This window comes from Mercenaria mercenaria, chromosome 5 (genome assembly GCF_021730395.1).
Source record: "Mercenaria mercenaria strain notata chromosome 5, MADL_Memer_1, whole genome shotgun sequence".
NCBI lineage: Eukaryota > Metazoa > Mollusca > Bivalvia > Venerida > Veneridae > Mercenaria > Mercenaria mercenaria.
The window spans coordinates 38709504-38733477 of record NC_069365.1 but is presented as its reverse complement, the minus strand read 5'-3'; the positions used below and the strand labels follow the sequence as shown (position 1 = coordinate 38733477).

The 23974-nt window shown below is 35.7% G+C and overlaps 1 protein-coding gene across 1 annotated transcript in view; it reads left to right on the top strand.

Annotated features, from left to right (window-relative positions):
* Nucleotides 1–23974, top strand: part of LOC123556908 (nicotinamidase-like) — a 38168-nt gene that overhangs the window by 4984 nt on the left and 9210 nt on the right. Inside the window, exons 2-7 of the mRNA XM_045347982.2 lie at nt 585–705; nt 1458–1514; nt 15741–15980; nt 18236–18364; nt 19089–19257; nt 20334–20476. Of these exons, the coding sequence (XP_045203917.1) occupies nt 585–705; nt 1458–1514; nt 15741–15980; nt 18236–18364; nt 19089–19257; nt 20334–20476 (859 nt within the window). The remainder of the gene's footprint in view (nt 1–584; nt 706–1457; nt 1515–15740; nt 15981–18235; nt 18365–19088; nt 19258–20333; nt 20477–23974) is intronic.

The window sequence follows — 23974 nt, the reverse complement described above, 5'->3', positions numbered from 1 at the left end:
TATTGGTGTGAGAGTTATTGTCCTTGTGTCATTTGATGTGGGTGATGATGTAGTACAACTATTTAAAATTTGAATCAAATCTGTTTGGTAATAACAGAGATAGAGTGAAAATGCATCAAAACTTTAACCTGAAGTTTTAAGTAAAAAGGGGGGGATAATTCATAAAATATTGGTGTGAGAGTTATTGTCCTTGTGTCATTTGATGTGGGTGATGATGTAGTACAACTATTTAAAGTTTGAATCAAATCTGTTTGGTAATAATAGAGATAGAGTGAAAGTGCACCAAAACTTTAACCTGAAATTTTATGTAAAAAGGTGGATAATGATGTAATTTGATAAAACTCATAAAAGCCATTAAAAGACATGAAATAAAAAGAAAACTTGTTTGTTTTACATGTAAGATGGGAATATCTTTTACTTGTTAACACCAGATTTTGAATTTTTATGAGTGTCATCTGATGTTTACTTTGCAAAAGATACTGTCTGTATTAAATTTTTAATTTAAACATACAAATATATCACGGGTTTGTTTTTCAGTCATTAAAACTTTAAATTTAATTGCTTTAATATTTATTCCCTTACAGAGATGGAGCTTTAAACTTTGATGAGTGTTCCAAGTTGATCAGTGACTTACTGCAGTCAAAGACCTATTCTGTCACTGAGGAACACAAAGAACGCATCTTTTCTCTTCTAGATGAAGATAAGGTAAATACTGACCCAAGATTTGTCACATATACTCGTACATGTTTTTATAAACATATGTAGGTACAATTAGCAGTTGAACCTGCTTTAGCTGCTACCTGTATTAAGCAATCACTTGCCTTAAATAGCCAGTCAGCTGACTTCCCAAATTGACATTTTGTTTTTATTTCAGTTTATCTGTAGCAGCCACCTGTCTTTAGCTGCCACATTGTGCAACTGTTGCTCACTCGGCTGGCTGCTTTATACAGCTTTGACTGTATTTTTCTTTATTTTGGTGCTTCTGTGACAGGGTGGTCATAGTAACTGAATACTAATTTACGAGTTTCTCTTGTGGGTTCAAAACCCAACTTAGGGTATAGAATTCTTTCATGTGATGAAGCCATCATTTTGGCATATGGACGGTTGTTCTACCCTGGTGCCACCATGCATCTAAAATATTGCCAGAAGAGACACGTAAGGTCTTCCTTTATCTTCATAAGCTGGAAAATCAACATTGTGTATGTGTGACTTAAACCTTAATCATACTGTCATGTTATCCAGTGCACTCGTTATGTTGTTTAGCCTCCATGACCAAGTCGTTTAGACCACCAAATTTGACTCACTTATGTGGATCCATTTGTAGAATACTCTATAATGAGGAAGCTACCCAGGTGCTGGTGAGTGTCATCTGACTTTACCTATATCTCACCCTACCATAACTGAAATCTGTATGAAATGCCAGGTTGTATGGCTAACAATTCACACTTTGATTTCAGGATGGACTAATTTGCCAAGAAGACTTCCGCAGGTGTGGTTATTATTGGCTAAAACAGGTAGTCTTATATATTTTAACTTTTCAGTTTTAGGATTTCTAAGATTGAGTTTCTAATTTATGAATTTATCTGAGCATCCATCAGCTCCGGAAACTATCTTAGAAGAAATCAGGTAAAGAAGGTCAGGTAAGGAAATCTTTGCAATGACTTCTTCCAGATTGTTTCAGGTGGCATACATTTGTAGCTACACTGCACACAAAGGTTACAAGAGGTAAAAATAGTAAAGCAAACCTTTAAACAACTTTTTGTCATGAACCACATGATTGAAGTGCACTTAATTTGACCAGACCTAAAATTTAAAAAGAAGTTGAAACAAGTTCTCATACATGATTGAAAGTCATCGAACTTGGACTGCAGTATCCTTGCTTGCACCTCTCAGATTTGTTCAAATGGTTCTTACAAAACTTATTCTGTAGTAATAAGTTGTATTCAAGGTTGAGGACAGGTGAACAAAGGTCCTTAATAGCCCTCCCTTTATGAAAAGGTACTGCTAAGAATTATCTTCAGCATTTTGGTTTTACTTTTATATACATTTACTAACAATGGAAAATACTTCAAATCAAAATTTATATTGAAGTTTGCTTGTGTGTGAGATTGAGCACTTAAAAGTTCAATTGTTTGTCTTTCTGATACCAAAGCTGAAAGAGATTTTTATGACCCGGCATCTACTGATGTGGGAGGCATATAGTGATTGTCCTGTCCGTCCGTCCATACGAGGTTAACCAAATGGGACCGTTTCGTCTAGCATCAATACCCCTTACTAGAATGACTTGATACTAATGCAGATGTAACCTGTGACCATTCCTCATCTTCAGATGTCACCTGACCTCAGTTTGACCTTGACCTTGGCCTCATTTTGGACTTAGGTTGCTTTATATGGGCCATCTCTTGGTTAACCAAATGGGACCATTTCGTCTAGCATCAATACCCCTTACTAGAATGACTTGATACTAATACAGATGTAACCTGTGACCATTCCTCATCTTCAGACATCACCTGACCTCAGTTTGACCTTGACCTTGACCTCATTTTGGACTTAGGTTGCTTTATATGGGCCATCTCTTGGTTAACCAAATGGGACCGTTTCATGTAGCATCAGTACCTCTTACTAGAATGACTTGATACTAATGTAGATGTAACCTGTGACCATTCCTCATCTTCAGACATCACCTGACCTCAGTTTGACCTTGAACTTGACCTCGTTTTGGACTTAGGTTGCTTTGTATCGACAAGGATGCCACTGGGGGCATCAAGCGTTTATTGAACGCAGCTTCTTGTTTAATGCTGTCATCATTTATTAGATTTTTATTGTACTTATGTTACAGTACTGTTTGAATATCCAACCTATAACAGTGTTTAAAGCCCGCCTGATTAGCTCAGTAGGGAGAGCGTTGGTCTACGGATCGCGGGGTCGCGAGTTCAATCCTCGGGAGGGGCGTATGTTCTCCGTGACGATTTGATAAAAGACATTGTGTCTGAAATCATTCGTCCTCCACCTCTGATAATTCATGTGGGGAAGTTGGCAGTTACTTGCGGAGAACAGGTTTGTACTGGTACAGAATCCAGGAACACTGGTTAGGTTAACTGCACGCCGTTACATGACTGAAATACTGTTGAAAAACGGCGTTAAACCCAAAACAAACTAACAAACAGTGTTTAAAAATGTGAAAACATCATTACTCATGGGGGACTAATTTTTAAGCATTTTTATATTGCATCAGTCTACGAAGTCGAATTCCAAATATTAAATAAATTTTGGTTTTATTTTATTGTTAGGAAAACAGAAAAATCTTCTTGTTAAAACCTTAAAACCATAATGCTCTGAGCTATATATAGAGGACCACTACACAATGCTACAAGCCAAATATTTACCAAGCCTAGTTGTGCATATCGCCGGCACATTCCGCTTTGCTGCACAAAATGGCTGCTAGAGCTAAAAATAGAAAAATCTTGTCCAGCTTTCACAGGTCAAACTGCTGGCTGGATTTCGACGAAACATCACAGGAGTAATCAGTGCCAACCCTAGTTGTGCATATCGCCGGCAAGTTCTGCTTTGCTGCACAAAATGACCACCAGAGCTAAAAATAGAAAAATCTTGCCCGACTTTCACAGGTCAAACTGCTTGACAAATTTTGATGAAACCTCAAAGGAGTGATCAGTACCAAGCCTAGTTGTGCATATCGACGACATGTTCCCCTTTGCTGCACAAAATGGCCACCAGAGCTAAAGTTATGCATAGGGGGGAGACATATGTTTTTGTGACAAAAACACCTTCTAGTTTTATCAAGCAGTACTTGGATGCATGTGTCATGCCATGTAACCTCCCCCAAGAGTGTTTCTTCTTGATGATGTTTTGTAGTATCGTTAATCCCCTTCCCTACCCCCCTCCAGACACAGCTTCCCCTTTCTCAGCATCCCATTACTTTTCAAGTTTTGATTTTTAACAATGAAGGTAATCTGACTTGCATTGTCAGCAAGTACTATATAACCATACGGTGACAGTAAGTGAAGGGACTTTTACATGCATTTTCTATTCTGTTTTCAATATCACATAGCTTGGACATTTTTTATGTTCCTCGTTAAAGCTTAGCATAAGTCTAAAATAGATACATTGTATAAACAGCAGCGACTTATGTGTGTCATCAAAATTGATTAATCTTTGATTTACATTGAGTGTTTCTTTTCCCGTTATTTAAACTGCATGAAAATAAATAATTTATTAACAAATAAATTGATCTGTCAAACAATCCGAAAGAGACCAAAATACTATCATCCAAACACTGACAATGTGTTAATCAATAGTTGTCTCTGATCAATCACGGGTTTACGTAATTTCTTGGTACGAACCTGCTTTATATAGAACGTTTTATTTGTTTTTGCAAATTTTATACTGCTTTTTAATCATCTTCAATTCGTGGATCAGATACTTAAATGGTAATTGGAGTTAGATTGTACATGTTGCAGTACTTAAAATAATAAAATGCAGAAATCCAACTCGATAAATTTTGCTTCCGTCACAGGTTGGAATAAAAAAAATAAGATCACAAAATGAGTTGAACTGCTTTTGTACTTTTCAGTAGGAAATACGTATTTTCATGCAGGGCGAAGTTTCCTAAGTTTCCTATTTTTATAACTTTCTTTAGATAAGAGAACAGGTAGCTAGAGGGATCACGTTGATGATGCATGTTACATGTTAAATGAATTTTACTGCAAAATATAAACCCATTATCTTTCTTTTTTGTCTCTTTTTATTTTCCCTGGGATTGTAAATAAGATAGGAGAACTGTGATTATTGATTTTCTTTCAGTTATCAGGTGCTAAATCATAATTACCTAGTTTTCATTTATTGATGTACTATTTTTAAAATCGCTTTGATTGATTGATTGATTAATTGATTGATTATATAACAGTACAATTTTTAGCTGCCTTTCAAATAGGTTGTTATTTCTGGATTTTTAATCCCTCAATTATGGAATGAGTGTCACCTTTAGCCTCATAAAGAGTTGAGGCTTCCATTTAGGAGACTCACTGGTTCACAAAACATACTTCCCAATGATTGATTGATAACAAAAAATCTTTAAAAAAAAACAACTGTCATTTGTCTTACACCTTTATTCATGTGGTGAAGTTGTCATTAGTGGAGAACAGGAAAATTCTTTTTAGGAATCCAGAAATACTGGTCTGGTTAGGTTAACTGACATACAGTGGAATGGCATAGAACAAAAGACAAGGTTTAACCTAAGGTCTACACAGAGCTCACAATCTAGGTCACTAAGTCCAAGATCAAGTCACACTTGAAAGTCAAGAGGTAAAATAGTTTAACTTCATGTCTGTTCCATATTGTTTAAATCAGTGTGAAGGTTTTCATAAAACGAACATCAGTTGTTAATTGCATGCAGACAATTTGCAGCTTGTATCACTAGGTCCAAGATCAAAGTCACACTTTTAGGTCAAAGGACAAATTTCGACTTCTTATCTACTTTTTAGCTGGACTTTTTGAAGAAAAAGTAGAGCTGTTGCACTAGCCCCAGCGTCGGCGTTGGTTAAAGTTTTTGATAAAGTCAAATATCTCTGTTACTATCAAAGCTATTGACTTGAAACTTAAAATAGTTATTTACTATCAAAGTCTACACCAGCAGAAACAATCCCCATAACTCTGATGATTTGAATTTTGACAGAATTATGCCCCTTTTTAACTTAGAATTTTTGGTTAAAGTTTTTGATAAAGTCAGATATCTCTGTTACTATCAAAACTATTGACTTGAAACTTTAAATAGTTATTTACTATCAAAGTCTACGCCAGCAGAAACAATCCCCGTAACTCTGGTTTGAATTTTGACAGAATTATGCCCCTTTTAACTTAGAATTTTTGGTTAAAGTTTTTGATAAAGTCAAATATCTCTGTTACTATCAAAGCTATTGACTTGAAACTTAAAATACTTATTTACCATCAAAGTCTAAACCAGAAGAAACAATCCCCATAACTCTGATTTGAATTTTGACAGAATTATGCACCTTTTTAACTTAGAATTTTTTGTTAAAAATTTGATAGAGTCAAATATCTCTGTTACTATTAAAGCTTTTGACTTGAAACTCAAAATAGTTATTTACAATCAAAGTCTGCACCAAGAGACACAATTCCCATAACTCTGGTTTGAATTTTGACAGAATTATGCCACTTTTTAATTTAGAATTTTTGGTTAAAGTTTATGATAAAGTCAGATATCTCTGTTACTATCAAAGCTTTTGACCTGAAACTTAAAGTACTTAATTTACCATCAAAGTCTACACCAGGAGAAACAATATCCATAACTGATTTGAATTTTGACAGAATTATGCCCCTTTTTAACTTAGATTTTTTGTTAAAAGTCAAATATCTCTGTTACTATTAAAGCTTTTGACTTGAAACTCAAAATAGTTATTTACTATCAAAGTCTACACCAGGAGACAGGATTCCCATAACTCTGATTTGAATTTTGATAGAATTATGTCCCTTTTTATCTTAGAATTTTTTGTAATGGCAAGCCTCTAATTCAGAGTCAAGCACTGAGAAAGTCATGCGTGCTGTCTTACGGACAGCTCTTGTTTAGAATGAATTTCATAAAATTAGCATCAGTTGTTAACATCATCCAGACAACATGCAGTTTGCACAACCCACATCATTGGTCTTACTTAGCAAGTTTAAATTTGTGTTCACTCCATATTTTCTTAACCACTGGAAGGATTTTCATCACATTAACAGCAGTTGTTTAACTGCTTTAATAGGACTTCCACAAGGTACAGCCCGGGTCATTAGGTCGAAGTTAAAGGTCACTTAAGAGTCTTGAAGATCAAAGGTCATGACCAAAACATTTTGTTTTTCCTGTATCAAACTGGCATCCAGGGATATTTATCACCTTAATTGATAGCTCTAGTTTATTTTCAGACCTTAAGACCATTTTGTAAAGGTTTTATTGTGTTTAATCAAAAATCACCTAATAAAAATTGTTTGAATAGAAGCCACCATTTCATACAGTCACAGCAGCATTATATTCCATGAATTATGCATAATTATGCCTTCTGTCTGCAATTATTGCAACCAGGCAACAATAATAGTAAGTAATTGTACTTTGTGTCATTGTTTCTCACAAATTATGGCATGACACTTGCTCATGATACCTCATAGTGCCAAACTACTTGGGGTACAAGAAACATATGGATGAACCGCAATAATGTGAAGATTTGATTGGCCTGCTATAAGTCAGGGTTTAAATACAATTATATACATTTAGGACTTAATCATGTCTGTCACACCTAGTTCTCCTACACAACCTGGAAAGTGACTTCAAGGGCATTTAGAATGTTAATTAAATGTACGTTGTCATAAAGCAGCTACATTACAATGACTAAGTACCATTAGAGGAAGATCTGTATGGCTTTTTGGATAAGCTGCTATAAGATCAAGGTCATAAGGATTGACTTAATTTCGATTTTTTCTTTCATTTCTGGGTTCTGAGTCAGAAAGTATAAGTTTACAAATGTTTCAAGATGAGCAAGCACTTTTTGATGAGGATCCTTGGTATCTTTTGGTCAATAGGTCAAAGTACAAGGTCACAGTGACCTGGACTTTAAAAAGTTGTTCCTGGACTCTTTCCTGGACGGTGGACAGATAGCTCAGTGGTTTGCACACTGGCCTTTCAATCCTGAGGTCGGGGGTTCGATCCCCGGCAGCTACTTGGGAATTTTCAGAAACGCTTTTCAGTGTTTCCCATCCAACTAGAGGTGTACTGGTCAGGAACCCAGGCAATCCTTGCATGTATCAGTGCTATACACTGGACACGTTAAAGAACCAGGTTGTCTATTCACAATGAGCTAGGCTAAGTTAGCCGGACAAGCCTGTATCTGACTTCTGATCTCTATGTTGTGGGGGCTTTTTCTCACTCTGTCCCTCTGGTCAGATCGCTCTGTGTATGACTAGTAGAGGATGAATTATGTGCCCTGTGTGGCATTTGAACTATGTAAAGCGCCTTTGAACGTGAAATTGATCATGAAAAGGGCGCTATATAAATCTGGTATAATAGTAATAATAATAATAATAATAATTTTAAGTCATAAAGTGTAACAGCTATGGCTTTCAAACTTAATACAATGAATAAGTGCCACTACAAGAAGATCCTTATCATTTTTATGATCAGTGACTAAAAGGTCAAGATCACTTGGAACTGACTTAATTTCTGTTGATTTTTAGCTCACCTGAGCACAAAGTGCTCAAGATGAGCATTTGTGATCGCTCTGTGTCCGTCGTCCGTCCATCTGTCGTCAACAGTTTGCCTGTTAACACTCTAGAAGTCACAATTTTGGCCTAATCTTAATGAAACTTGGTCAGAAAGTTACCCTCAATAAAATCTTGGACGAGTTCGATATTGGGTCATCTGGGATCAAAAACTAGGTCACCAGGTCAAATCAAAGGAAAAGCTTGTTAACACTCTAGAGGTCACAGTTTTGGCCCAATCTTTATGAAACTTGGTCAGAATGTTACACTCAATAAACTATTGGATAAGTTCGATATTGGGTCATGTAGGGTCAAAAACTAGGTCACCAGGTCAAATCAATGGAAAAGCTTGCTAACACTCTAGAGGTCACAATTTTGGCTCAATCTTAATGAAACTTGGTCAGAATGTTACCCTCAATAAAATCTTGGACAAGTTCTATATTGGGTCATCTGGGATCAAGAACTAGGTCACCAGGTCAAATCAAAGAAAAAGCTTGTTAACACTGTAGAGGCCACATTTATGACTGTATCTTCATGAAACTTGGTTAGAATATCAATCTTGATGATCTTAAGGTCCAGTTTTAATCTGGGTCATGTAAGGTCAAAAGCTAGGTCACCAGGTCAAATCAAAGGTAAAGCTGGTTAACACTCTAGAGGCCACATTTATGATCATATCTTAATGAAACTTGGTCAGAATGTTAATCTTGATGATCTTTAGGTCAAGGTCAGGTGGGTTCAAAAACTAGGTCACAAGGGCAAATTAAAGGAAAGGCTTGTTAACACTCTAGAGGCCACATTTATGACTGTATCTTCATGAAACTTAGTCAGAATGTTAATCTTGATGATCTTTAGATGAAGTTCGAATCTGGGTTATGTGGGGTTATGTGGGATAAAAAACTAGGTCAACAGGTCAAATCAAAGGAAAAGCTAGTTAACACTTTAGAGGCCACATTTATGACCATATCTTAATGAAACTAGGTCAGAATGTTAATCTTGATGATCTTTAGGCCAATAGGTCAGGTGAGCGATACAGGGCCTTCATGGCTTCTTGTTTACCTACTCTGCCAAATAGGTAGAGCTGTTGCACTAACCCAATAAATTTTATCAGCATCTCATTTTGGTTAAGTTTTTAACTCACCACAGCACAAAGTGCTCAAGGTGAGCTATTGTGACAGGTCATTGTCGTGCGCCATCTGTCAACATTTGCCTTGAAAACACTATAAAGGCCACATTTATGACCCAATCTTTATGAAACTTAGTCAGAATGTTTGCCTTGATGATCTCTAGGTCAAGATCGAAACTGGGTCATGTGGGGTCAAAATCCAGGTCAGAAGGCCAGATCAAAGGAAAATCTTGTTAACACTCTAGAGTCCACAGTTTAAGTTTGAAACTAATGAGAATTGATCAGAATGTTTGCCATGATGACCTCTAGGTAAAGTTTGAATCTAGATCATGTGGGGTCAAAAACTAGGTCACCCAGTCAAATCAAAGGAAAAACTTGTTAACACTCTAGAAGCCACAGTTGTGACCCAATCTTTATAAAACTTGGTCAAAATGTAGTCAAATTTGAAACACGGTCATGTGGTGTCAAAAACTTGGTCAGTAGGCCAAGTCAAAGGAAAATCTTGTTAACACTCTAGAGTCCACAGTTTATGTGTTAAACTCATGAGAATTGATAAGAATGTTTGTATTGATAACCTCTAGTCAAGTTCGAATCTAGGTCATGTGGGTTCAAAAACTAAGTCACCCAGTCTAATCAAAGGAAAAGCTTGTTAACACTCTAGAGGCCCCAGTTGTAACCCAATCTTTATGAAACTTAGTCAGAATGTTTGTATAGATGATCTCAAGGTCAAGTTTGAAACTAGGTCATGTGGGGTAAAAAACTTTGTCATTAGGCCAGATCAAAGGAAAATCTTGTCAACACTCTAGAGTCCACAGTTTTAGTTTGAAACTAATGAGAATTGGTCAGAATGTTTGTCTTGATGACCTCTAGGTCAAGTTCCAATCAGGGTCATGTGGGGTCAGAAACTAGGTCACCCGGTCAAATCAATGGAGAAACTTGTTAACATTCGAGAGGCCACAGTTGTAACCCAATCTTTATGAAACTTGGTCACAGACGGTTCTTCTTTCTTGAATAATATATCTTTGAAGCTTTATACATATTTTGTCATCTATAGGTGAGCAAGATGGCCAAGAACCATAACTGTTTTCTTGCCTTATGTGAAGCACTTACAGATGAGCTCCCTGAAGCAATGTTTCATTCAGTTACTTGTCTCTATGTATCCTCCTCCTTAAGCCATGCGTACCGGAACCCCTACCACACACGTACAAAGTAATTGCTGATGCCCATTTTAACAACCCTTTCCCATTTTGTGCTTGTGAACAGGCATTATATGTCCCATTAGTCGGAGCTCATGTTGTATATTATATCCTAAAAGCCTAGCTGACCAGTTATGAAAGTTGAGTAGTGTACACATTGCAGGATTTTCTTATTGTATTCTAAGAAGCATATCAACTGATCTTATGCCAAACAGATTAGGGCTGTCATCGATAGAAACGATATCGATGTATCAACGATTTTTTTTTGTCGATCGATTATCGATTCCCATTTTCAAAAATCGATATTTTACAGGGAGAAAAAACTACCCAAATAAACACTCAGACCCTAAAAAACGACTTAAGTTCACAAAGTTGTAAATTTGGATGAATGCAGAAAAGGAGTGAAGGCAAAATAAAAATGAAAGATGTTATTAATTTTTATGTATTTCTTTTATTTCATAAATACAAATACAACACAATCAAACAGAAATATGGAAAGTAGGCAATAAAACTTAGAATAGCATTTACAGGAAGGTATATAGTATTATATGAACAAACAGGTCGTTAATCTAACCTAATAATCAATATATCGATGTATCGTCGATATTTGTCTTCTGATATATCGGTATCGTCGATACGCCTAAGACCCAATCAATGACAGCCCTAAAACAGATGATAACCATTCTGAACATAAGTATTTTAAAAATAAATCTTATTATATCACTTGTTTGGACATAAGAATAATTTACATTTGATTAAGGATTACACAATATTTGGAGGATCGGCATTTAATCAATTTTTACAATTCATTGTTCACAAAATATCAATACAATATCAAAATATAATACAATGTTGGTAACTAAATTACTACAGTTTATACATGCGTGACAATAAATGACTTGTGAAATAACTTATGTAAAAGGTGAAAAACTTGATCATTAAACATAAATTTTGAGGGCTGAGTGGGAATCTTATTTATTTATACTTTATAGACAGTTACAGTAATTTCCAACTCAGCCGAAAGTTTACAGTATTTCTCAGTCTCATCAGCGTAAGCTATATATAGCCATTATACTTATATCACTAGGCATGAAAAAAATATTGTAGAAAGAAAACATGAATATGTAGCAAATTATCAAAATGACAAAACTGTGTGTTTTAATCTTATAAATCGTATCCTATTAAAATATTATTATCTCCCTTGTCTTTATTTGATTTCACTAAATCATAAAGAGAAATCTTTACTGCTGAATCACACAAGTAGAAGATGAAAGTGTTATTAAAACTCCCAACACTTCCTGTGGGGGTGGGGGAGGTCAGTCCCTTTAAGGTAGCTCTGCACATTTGATTAACTGAAGTGACAGAGTAACGTCATTTATCTGTAATAACTAGAATACGGGAATCTTATTTTATCCTGTGTATTTAGTGTTTAACAGCCAGTTCTTTTGTCTTTAAGATTATTTTGAGAAAGTATTGAGGATTCAAAATGATAACATAAAAAAAGCAGCAATGTTAGGACTTCAGTTGATATTCAGCGAATGGTGAAAAATAATGCATATCGACTTACTAATTTTATTTGGCCATATGATTGAAAATAGGTGAATCTACATTGTGGAATTTTTATGCCCCCGAAGGGAGGCATATAGTTTTTGAACCGTCTGTCGGTCTGTCAGTCTGTCTGTCGGTCTGTCAGTCTGTCCGCAATTTTCGTGTCCGGTCCATATCTTTGTCATCGATGGATGGATTTTCAAATAACTTGGCATGAATGTGTACCACAGTAAGATGACGTGTCGCGCGCAAGACCCAGGTCCGTAGCTCAAAGGTCAAGGTCACACTTAGACATTAAAGGATAGTGCATTGATGGGCGTGTCCGGTCCATATCTTTGTCATCGATGGATGGATTTTCAAATAACTTGGCATGAATGTGTACCACAGTAAGACGACGTGTCGCGCGCAAGACCCAGGTCCGTAGCTCAAAGGTCAAGGTCACACTTAGACGTTAAAGGATAGTGCATTGATGGGCGTGTCCGGTCCATATCTTTGTCATCGATGGATGGATTTTCAAATAACTTGGCATGAATGTGTACCACAGTAAGACGACGTGTCACACGCAAGACCCAGGTCCGTAGCTCAAAGGTCAAGGTCACACTTAGACGTTAAAGGATAGTGCATTGATGGGCGTGTCCGGTCCATATCTTTGTCATTGATGGATGGATTTTCAAATAACTTGGCATGAATGTGTACCACAGTAAGACGATGTGTCGCGCGCAAGACCCAGGTCCGTAGCTCAAAGGTCAAGGTCACACTTAGACGCTAAAGGTCATTTTTCATGATAGTGCATTGATGGGCGTGTCCGGTCCATATCTTTGTCATTCCTGCATGGATTTTAAAATATCTACGCATGAATGTGTGACACATTAAGACGACGTGTCGCGCGCAAGACCCAGTTCCGTAGGTCAAAGGTCCTAAACTCTAACATCGGCCATAACTATATATTCATTCAGAGTGCCATCGGGGGCATGTGTCATCCTATGGAGACAGCTCTTGTTCTATATGTAAAAATAACATTTAAAGTGTGATTTTCCTGTAAAAGTCTATTTTGAAATATGAGCAGAGGACCAATATTTTCAATTCTGTATAACAAAAAGTCAAGTACACGACCCTTGCCTTACTTTCGTAGTATATTCTGAAGATTGGAAAAATCAGGGTTTTTAAAGAAAAAATTTGCCATGAAAATGCACTACTACCTTAAAAGTAATCTTAATTTGTAATAAATTGACATGTCACAGGTGATTTTTATATTTAACCCTTAGCCTGCTAAATTTCTAAAATGGACTGGTCCATCATTCAATTTGGGCAATACCATTTATTATTACTAGGGGTGTTCACTGAAAATTTACTTACTGAATAGCGAACAGTGCAGACCATGATCAGACTGCACGGATGTGCAGGCTGATCTTGGTCTGCACTGGTCGCAAAGGCAGAATAACTTGCCGCTAGCAGGCTAAAGGTTAAAAAATGTACAAAGATTATGAAGAAATGATATTTATCAGACATATAAAATAGGCTTAAGTTCAGTTTATTTAGTGTTTTACTTTCTTTAAGGGCAACTGATTGAAAGTTTGGCAATTGTTTTTATGTTCAAAAGATTAAGTACTTAACAATTGAATAGAAAGTCTCTTTTTAGACTTTCATACTTACAAACTGTCAATAACCTACTGTCTAACTATTATAAGCCATTAAACATGAAATCTTGATCTCTGGACTGATTATTCATTGACTTTGAATGCATGTTTCATTGTATGTTTCATCCGCTTGTGATGTAAGCAGTCAGAAGATTATTGTACTGTTGTTAAGCAAATAAAAAAAATTGTGTTTGGAGTATCTGAACTTTTAAAAAGATATGGGGAAGAAATTAGGAAAGGTAACTTGGCAGTTTTTGAAACTATTGACATGTTTTCTTCATTAATCAAATCTACAATTTATTTAAAGATAGTACAGTGTATTGTTCTCAGTAGTGGAGCTTAGGCTGAAAATAAAAAGATATCAATTCACACGGAATAAGGAATGAAATGTACATTGTACATTGAGAAATTACAAAAGAGGGAAAATGTGTAAAGAATACTGTTAAATTATTAATATTCAGGATAGACTTATAGTCATTTGTTTGCTTTCATGCATGAAGTTAAATCCCAACAAATAGTTGATTTTATTTTTAAAATGTCAGAACTACAAAATAATATTCCCACAAAAGAAAACATTTTCACCCATGAAATTTTATACTTACAAAATAAAATGATTTTACTCTATAGTATGTACAGTACAGTAAAAATAAAACTTTTAAAGTATCTGGATTTGATTCACCGATAATGCATCACTGCATGCATTCTTGTATTTTACACGGAGAGATACTTCAATAGAGACCACATTGACAAAAATTCAAGTTACAATGCATGTTGAGATCCTTTCAAATTTTTACCAAATATGTGTGCAGAAATTTAGATGAACATCAAATGAAATATATCAGCTTCAATAAAAATGATATACAGTCAAACTCGCTTTATACGAACTCCTCGGGACCTGGGAAATGTGTTCGTATCAAATGAAATTCGTATTAACAAATGTATGACTACTGGATAATTTGCCCGAGCAAGTTGGGCAGTGTCACTGGTATCGCCGGTTAATAGCTTCCGATAAATTAAAATACAGTAGTGAATAGATGCTCATTGGTAGTTTTAAACTGATTAAGTGAGTGTATTCAGGTTACAATTAAAGTAACTCAACAAAATCCATACTTAAATACGTAAAAATGTTTGAAAATAAAATTTAATATACAAATTGAAACATCAAGTGTTTATAGCACAAATATATCTAGCACATATAGATACATAGGAATACAGTTACGTGTACATACGTCAATTAATTTTTGCAACAGGTACTTTACACATGGTATTTCAATTTTTTTACCTGAAAAAAAAAGGGTAATTTTTGGTTGAATTTTACTATTACAATGTATTTAGTTCCTGAATCCCAAATTCCTTTAGTTCTGAACAATATTTGAAATAAATTGCTTTTCATTTTATGCCAGACTTAGGCGTAGCCATCCTTGATACAAAATGTACACTACATGGCCCTAAAACATACAATGAAAATTACATTTTTCATGGACAGGTATATAAATGAAAATGATTATCGCTCAATTGCTAAAGACATACTGGTAATTACTTGGACTCGATTGTAATGAATAGAATTACTGCATACAAAGTGTTAATCTTTTTTTTAGGTATTTATCGATTACAGGTGATAATCACTTCGATTAAATATCAGCACTGTACAGATTCAACCTGTTAAAAAAATCATGCATAGCAAAAAATGGCCGCCGACTAAAATTATTTTGTATCAAATAATGGAAACTTATAACATTTTAGCTCATTGGGACTTCCAAAATGTGTTCGTATCTCCCGAATATTCGTATGAAGCGAGTTTGCTATTACCGAAATAATTTTACAAAGAAATAGAAGGACTCAGCCAGGGAATCCGGATTTCGTTCGTTATAGCCAAAAATTCATAACAAGCGAGTTCGTATTATGTGGACTCGACTGTAAAATGAAATAAAACTGATAGTCTGCTATTTGCATGTTTTCCATATATTTCAGACACTAAAGCCTGTCTCGGCATTTGTAATTGTTGACGTACAGAATGACTTCATCGATGGTTCCCTGTCGTTACAAAATTGTCCGGCTGGTCATGATGGAGCAGAAGTTGTTCCGGTTATCAACCATCTGCTGGATACATGTTCATTCGATCTTGTTGTATACACAAAAGACTGGCACCCAGATAACCATATCTCCTTTATAGAGAATGTGAAGCAAAGGCCTATTACAAAATCATGCAAGGTTTGTTAAAAGTGTAATGGTAATTCTTCTTGTGTCAGCGTTTTGGTTTTAAAGAAAAACCTCATTGGAATTCATATTTACTGCGCTGAAAAACTATATATGTCTTACTTGAAGTAGAAAAATTGAGACCAAGTCCAAGGTTATAGAACTGTGGTTTGAAATTGGTTTTAGAATGTTGAAACACCAGTGACTGGATGGATGTGTGCCAATAATCCTGCTGAATGGACCTGTTGACCAGTTGCCAAATGTTTGTTTGCTCAGTGCTTGTAAGGTCACAGGTTTTGAAATGCAAAACCTTCAAAAAATGAATTGTAAAGAGGTGGACGTAATAATGCTGAATGATTTTGATGATTACTTACAGATCTGTGCAAATGTCACTGTGACGAATAAACTGGTCAGTAAATACATGTCCAAAAAATTAGGGACAAGAAAAATAATTATTTTTACAGATTTTAAGGGTGTCCCAAGATTAAGGGTGTCCCAAGACTTGGGGAAAATATGGTAACTTGGACAGTGTGTAGCTCTCTCAGTTTTCATGCATACTGGCTTAAACAGCCACTTACATTAATCCCCAAGACCCATCTTGTCTTGCATTCACAAACAGTTTTCACAGATACGTACAGGTAAAAGGTCAGTCTGTTTACAGTCATTGGGCTACTGTAATCTATAGTGAAAGTACAATACAACCCCTGTTTATGACACCTCGAAAGAGCAAAGACCTCAGTACAAAAAAAAATATTTTCCTTCTCATAGGATTAAATTCTTAGTCAGTGACTTCTCCAGTGCAACCGTCTCTACCACAATACACATTTTAGTCTTCCCAGAGGTGTTTGCTCTAGAGAGGTTGAACTTAACCCTTATCCTGCTAAATTTCTATAATGAACTTGTCCATCTTCCAATTTGGACAGTACCATTAACTGTTAAAAGGGGTGCTTACCAAAAAGATACTGGCTGAATAGTGAACAGTGCAGACCAAGATCAGCCTGTTCATGATCTACAGTGGTCGCAAAGGCAGAATCAATCATGTCCAGCATGATAAGGGTTAATATGTAACACTAGGAATATGAAATTAAGTGGAAATTGCGGAATTTGTCATTCTGGGCCTGCTACCTTGAGAGACAAAAGACTACCGCTATCCTTTTGGAGAAGATATTTTAGTGATGTACCAAAGCAAACTTGAAAATGCATGTATTTGTCTTTTGGTCGTAACTTTACACTGACAATTACAGGTCATACGGTGACTTTCCTGCCTTTGATGGTGGAGGGCATTATTTTAGGCACAAGTAGGCTGCTGGGTAGAACAACCAACACTCTGTTAGCCAGCTGAATGGTTTCCTTATGTGAAGGAATTCTACACCCAAAGTGTAGGTTTTGAACCTAAAGCAGTGAGTGGCAAATGATTCAAAGTTTGCAACTTTAACCGCTTGGCCATGGAGGTCCCTTCATTCTGGAGAGTAAAAACGAAAAGTGCTTTCGAATAGAAAGATTTGCTTTAATATTTCAGAGATTATATAGACTTAAGGTAGTTCCGCACGTTTGGATCGGAATTTTTTCTACAATGTAGAATTTGATTAAACCCTGATTTTTCAAAACTTCAGAATTTACTTAGAAAACAACTCAGCAATTAAAAAAGATAGGGTCGTGTGCTTGATTTTTTGCAAGACTGATTTGAAAAATTTGGACCTCGCGCAATTTTTCATAATGGGAGTCTATGGGAAAATCACAACTTTTATAATATTTTCGCTCATAGAAATTTTTCTACAATGTAGATTTTAATGAAACTTCTCACGGTCGTAAATAAATATATGGCCTTTAATGTGGTGAAATAAAATGTATAGGTCCATGTGCTTATTTATGAGATATTTGACCATGATTAAACTGAACTGCACATTTCAAGGTAATTTTATGACATTATTTTGCATTATTTAACGTGTCAGATGTTTTAATATCCTATTTTAACTTAAGAAAGATAGCAACAGTGCCATTGTAAAAACTTTACTCACGGGTTGCCATTAATTCATAATATGATTTTCATTTCTGTATGCCGAATCCAGGCTTTATTCTACGTTTTCCGGATAAATGTAGTTACGCCATCACTTCCGGTTTAACAAACATGCAGAACTACCTTAAGTGTAGATTTTGGCTTACATCTAAGGTATTGATAATAGTTTGTATGTTATGCCAATGCCAATACCTGCTTTAGTGAAACTATCCACACTTAAGGTCGAAGATTCATGTCATGTCTTCTGTCGCAGATAAAAGCAGAAGAGGCTAAAGTGTATGACACAGTGGAGTTTGATGGTCCACCTCGAACAGAACAGAAACTATGGCCTAAACATTGTGTAAACGGTACCTGGGGATCAGAACTACATCCAGACCTGAAGGTTTGCAAAATAATTAATATGTGTTGTATGAAAAATGTAAAGTAGGACAGAAACTAAGTCTCAGACATTGTGTAAATGGTACCTGGGGATCAGAACTACATCTAGACCTAAAAGTTTGTACCTAAAAGTACAGGAGTGAAGTTTTGACTGTTTTTCCTTATTTTGTGCCAAACAAATTAGTTTAGAGCAAATTGACCTTTTGCCAATTAACATAAAACTTTTTCATCTTCACAACAGTACAAAACCTTTATAGAAATAGCAAAATTTCTGATAAACAGTGAGCCATTTCTTTCATAGTTTTGTGCAATATTAGAATGTTTAAGGTATACTAGTCCAAAATTTTATATCTGGAATTATGACCAAAAATACTATATATACTTTACATAAACATAAAATTAACATGTTTATTTTTATTAATAGTACAATACATCAAGTTTTAAATAGTGCACATTAAATACACAGTTTATTCATATACCGGGGGAAGAACTGACTGGGGGAAAAACTAGGCTGTTACACCGGTATTAAGTAAAGTTAAGTACATTTGATTAGGATTTCCTACTTTTGAAGTAATTAACCTAGAAATAAATATATGTCAGTCAAAGATGGGCATTTGATAACTTTAATTAGAACAGAAAATAATCAGTTTGAAAGAAGCCGATGTTGATTTACTTGCTTCAGTATTTCAAAACTTATCTTCCCTTACATGCTGTTCATTTTCTTGCAGATTGTAGAAGGAGCAGAATATGTTAACAAAGGTTGTCATTCTGAAGTTGACAGTTACTCAGCCTTCTGGGACAATAATAAACTCACACAAACAGACCTTGTAAGAATACTCGCCAAGCATAAAGTCACGGATGTGTATGTATGTGGAGTGGCATACGACGTCTGTGTTGGTTTGTAATATTTTGATCATTTGGAAGTTGGAACAATTTTCAATTTTTCAGATTTCTTAAAACTGCATAGTACATTATGTAGTTTGAAGTGTTTAATGACTTACTAGCACACTTTCCTGCAGTTATGTGAAATGAAACACAAACCAGTATTTGAGGACCTTCCTTTTGTAGGGGGCCCGTCATTAGAGGACTTTTAGCTTGAATTCAGCCAAAAACAAACTGAAGGTCTTGTTGGTTTATGATGTGATCATGATTTAGCTTATGCAGGTTGTTCTGACAAAATCAGCAAATTAAAACACTAGGTTTAATTGATGCTTTCAATACAGATACTAGCAAAATGTACTGCTTTTACTGAGAACCGTTTTCAAAATGTGTAGTATTTGCAAAACTTTTCTTTTCATAATTTATATTTTACCGTTTTCACTGCTCACTTGTAGATGTTATACAGTTGAAATTTGGTAACTCAAACTTGTTGGCTTGGAAATAACAGTTGTCTCTCTGGACTTTGAAAGTTCCTTTCACAATTCCTTCTGAAAATACCTATCTTTTAAGTCAAAATTGTCATACTATGATGACCATACGCTAAATATTTGCATGAAAATAGGACAAAAAAGTTTTCTTTATAACAAGATACTATAAAAATGTATATATGTCATGTGTACATGCACATGTATATAAAGCTGCAGCAATAGATTTGACAAAACCCTTACATTAATTTCGTTTCTAAATATTGGTTATAGTGAAATGAAACCCTCAGCCACTGATTTTCAACTGTATATGATGCACACCAATTTCTGCCTTCAGCTTACAGTAGTTTTGAAGCAAATTTTTGAGCCACAAACAAAACTATCTTTTGGCTCATGCTAGCTTAAATTCACCCTTTTATTACACTTACACAAACGTTTTAACCTAGTACAGTCAGCCATCTTGCGGGCTTGTCTTATTACTGTGAAATCATTCATTTTCTTGGATTTTTTGGTGGCGTCAATCAGTGAAATTAAATTTTAATGAACAGGTTAACTACAACATTTTATGCCCACAAAATGAACTGATTTCACAGTATTTGATAAATACAGGTTTCACAGCGATTCATTCTCTGGAGCACGGCTTCCGCACTATACTCATAGATGACGCATGCAGAGGAGTAGACACAGAGGCAATAGAACAAACACAGAGAAAACTCGTAGACTCAGGTGGTATCATTGTACATTCATCAAAGGTAATTCATACTCTATAACCATTCCCCTGCTAGATTTCCAAAATGGACTGGTCTATCATTCAGTTTGGGCTGGATCACTTATTATTCAAAGGGGTGTTTACTGAAAATTTACTGACTGAATAGCGAACAGTGCAGACCATGATCAGCCTTGGTCTGCACATGTCACAGAGGCAAAACCACATGCCGCCAGCAGACTAAAGGTTAAGATGGTTGTTGGAGAAATTTACCTCTCCCACGGACAAAATGCAAAATATCAACAGAATTTTAGCCAGAAAATTTGCAAGGCATGTTGCTGTAAATGTTTAATGCAAAAGTGGTTATGACATGGAGAGTTATTTATCTAACCATATTTTATTGCTTACAACACATGCAAATAGATACATAAAATTACAACACACAAAGCAGATGAGTTGGACAACAAGTTCTTACAACATTACAGAGGGTGGTGGGGGTGGGAAGGGGGAGAGGGGAGAGCAAGAAGTGGGTATGGGGGACCTCCAGGAAAATATCTTTGTTTTTAAGGATTCACCTGTCCCAGCAACTCAAAACATCAATATTTGGTAATATGAAACTGTCTTTAAAGGTAAAAGTTATGATCAAGTAACTAATTACCTCAACTATTGATGCTTTATATAGGCTAAAAATTAAAACATATTTGCCCAAATAAAACCAGTTTTCCACCAAGTTTCCCTGTCTGCTTGGCTGTCTAAAGTGTTGTACAAAAGCTGTGCCAAAGCTGATCCTATTTTATTTAATAGATATGATTAACTTGATTATGAGTGAGTGTAAAATGTGCAAAAAGAAGTAAGAGAAATGCAGTAAAAAACAAGTATATGGATAGTCAAAGCAGACCCCAGTAGTCAGCTGTATCTATCAGTCAGGTGTAACGATAGATCAAACTACTGATGCATTGTAATTATTAGTATGTCTATAATGTAGATCATTGGTAAAAGTTATGATGATTTTACTATTACCAATAGTTACTCAACTATTTATGTTTTCAGTACTCAAAAAAATCATAGCTTTGCTTAAATAAACAGATTTTTCGTCTGTTTTTCCTGCCATTGCTGTTTTAAATGTGTTTGAAATGTTGTTATTATAAATTGATACCATGTACAAAAACTATAACAAAACAGACCCCAGTCCATTAGTTTATTCTAGCTTACCTTTAACGGGAGTGTAGAATGTGCAACGAAAATTTGAGGGAATGATTATCAGAATTTATAGATTACATGTACAGTAGCTGGCTATATAATTTTAGTAGCCAAGTGTTAGAAAGAAGTTTTTTAAGACAAGCTATAGCAAACCTAATTTTGTTGTCACAAGTTCAATAAAGTATTTCCAAATGGAAGCTACTGAACATGTGATACTTTTATAATGCGTTTTACATGATACACCTTGAAATATATCAGGCCTCTGTGGCCGAGTGGTTAAGGTTGTTGACTTCAAATCACTTGCCCCTCACCGATGTAGGTTCGAGTCTCATTTGGGTTGTAGAATTCTTCATGTGAGGAAGCCATCCAGCTGGCTTAAGGAAGGATGGTGGTTCTACCAAGGTAACCACCCATGATGAAATAATGCACGGAGGGGCATCTTGGATCTTCCACCACCATTAAAGCTGGAAAGTCGCCATATGGCCTATAATTGTGTTGTTGCTAGGCAAAACCCAACTAAAAATCTGTTAGGCAAGTAGACATAAAATTGCATAATAAAAACGAATATTGTTTTTAGCTCACCTGTCACAAAGTGACAAGGTGAGCGTTTGTGATCGCGCGGTGTCTGTCGTGTGTGCGTCCGTAAACTTTTGCTTGTGCCCACTCTAGAGGTCACATTTTTCATGGGATCTTTATGAAAATTGGTCAGAATGTTCATCTTGATGATATCTAGGTCAAGTTCGAAACTGGGTCACGTGCCATCAAAAACTAGGTCAATAGGTCTAAAAATAGAAAAACCTTGTGACCTCTCTAGAGGCCATATATTTCACAAGATCTTCATGAAAATTGGTCAGAATGTTCACCTTGATGATATCTAGGTCAAGTTCGAAACTGGGTCAGGTGCCATCGAAAACTAGGTCAGTAGGTCTAAAAATAGAAAAACCTTGTGACCTCTCTAGAGGCCATATATTTCACATGATCTTCATGAAAATTGGTCAGAACGTTCACCTTGATGATATCTAGGTTAAATTCGAAACTGGATCACGTGCCTTCAAAAACTAGGTCAGTAGGTCAAATAATAGAAAAACCTTGTGACCTCTCTAAAGGCCATATTTTTCATGGGATCTGTATGAAAGTTGGTCTGAATGTTCATCCTGATGATATCTAGGTCAAGTTCGAAACTGGGTCACGTGCGGTCAAAAACTAGGTCAGTAGGTCTAAAAATAGAAAAACCCTGTGACCTCTCTAGAGGCCATATATTTCTTGAGACCTTCATGAAAATTGGTCAGAATGTTCACCTTGATGATATCTAGGTCAAGTTCGAAACTGGGTCACGTGCCGACAAAAACTAGGTCAGTTGGTCAAATAATATAAAAACCTTGTGACCTCTCTAAAGGCCATATTTTTCATGGGATCTGTATGAAGGTTGGTCTGAATGTTTATCTTGATGTTATCTAGGTCTAGTTCAAAAGTGGGTCACGTGCCTTCAAAAACTAGGTCAGTAGGTCAAATAATAGAAAAACCTTGTGATCTCTCTAAAGACCATATTTTTCATGGGATCTGTATGAAATTTGGTCTGAATGTTCATCTTGATGATATCTAGGTCAAGTTCGAAACAGGGTCATGTGCGGTCAAAAACTAGGTCAGTAGGTCTAAAAATAGAAAAACCTTGTGACCTCTCTATAGGCCATACTTGTGAATGGATCTCCATAAAAATTGGTCAGAATGTTCACCTTGATGATATCTAGGTCCATTTTGAAACTGGGTCATGTGCCATCAAAAACTAGGTCAGTAGGTCAAATAATAAAAAAACCTTGTGACCTCTCTAGAGGCCATACTTTTCATGGGATCTGTATGAAAGTTGGTCTGAATGTTCATCTTGATGATATCTAGGTTAAATTTGAAACTGGGTCAACTGTGGTCAAAAACTAGGTTAGTAGGTCTAAAATTATTAAAATCTTTTGACCTCTCTAGAGGCCATATTTTTCAATGGCTCTTCATGAAAATTGATCTGAATGTTCACCTTGATGATATCTAGGTCAGTTTCGAAACTGGGTCACGTGCGGTCAAAAACTAGGCCAGTAGGTATAAAAATAGAAAAACCTTGTGACTTCTCTAGAGGCCATATTTTTCATGAGATCTTCATGAAAATTAGTGAGAATGTTCACCTTGATGATATCTAGGTAAAGTTCAAAAAGAGGGTCACATACCTTCGAAAATTAGGTCAATAGGTCAAATAATAGAAAAACCTTGTGACCTCTCTAGAGACCATATTTTTGAATGGATCTTCATGAAATTTGGTCAGAATTTTTATCTTGATAATATCTAGGTCAAGTTCAAAACT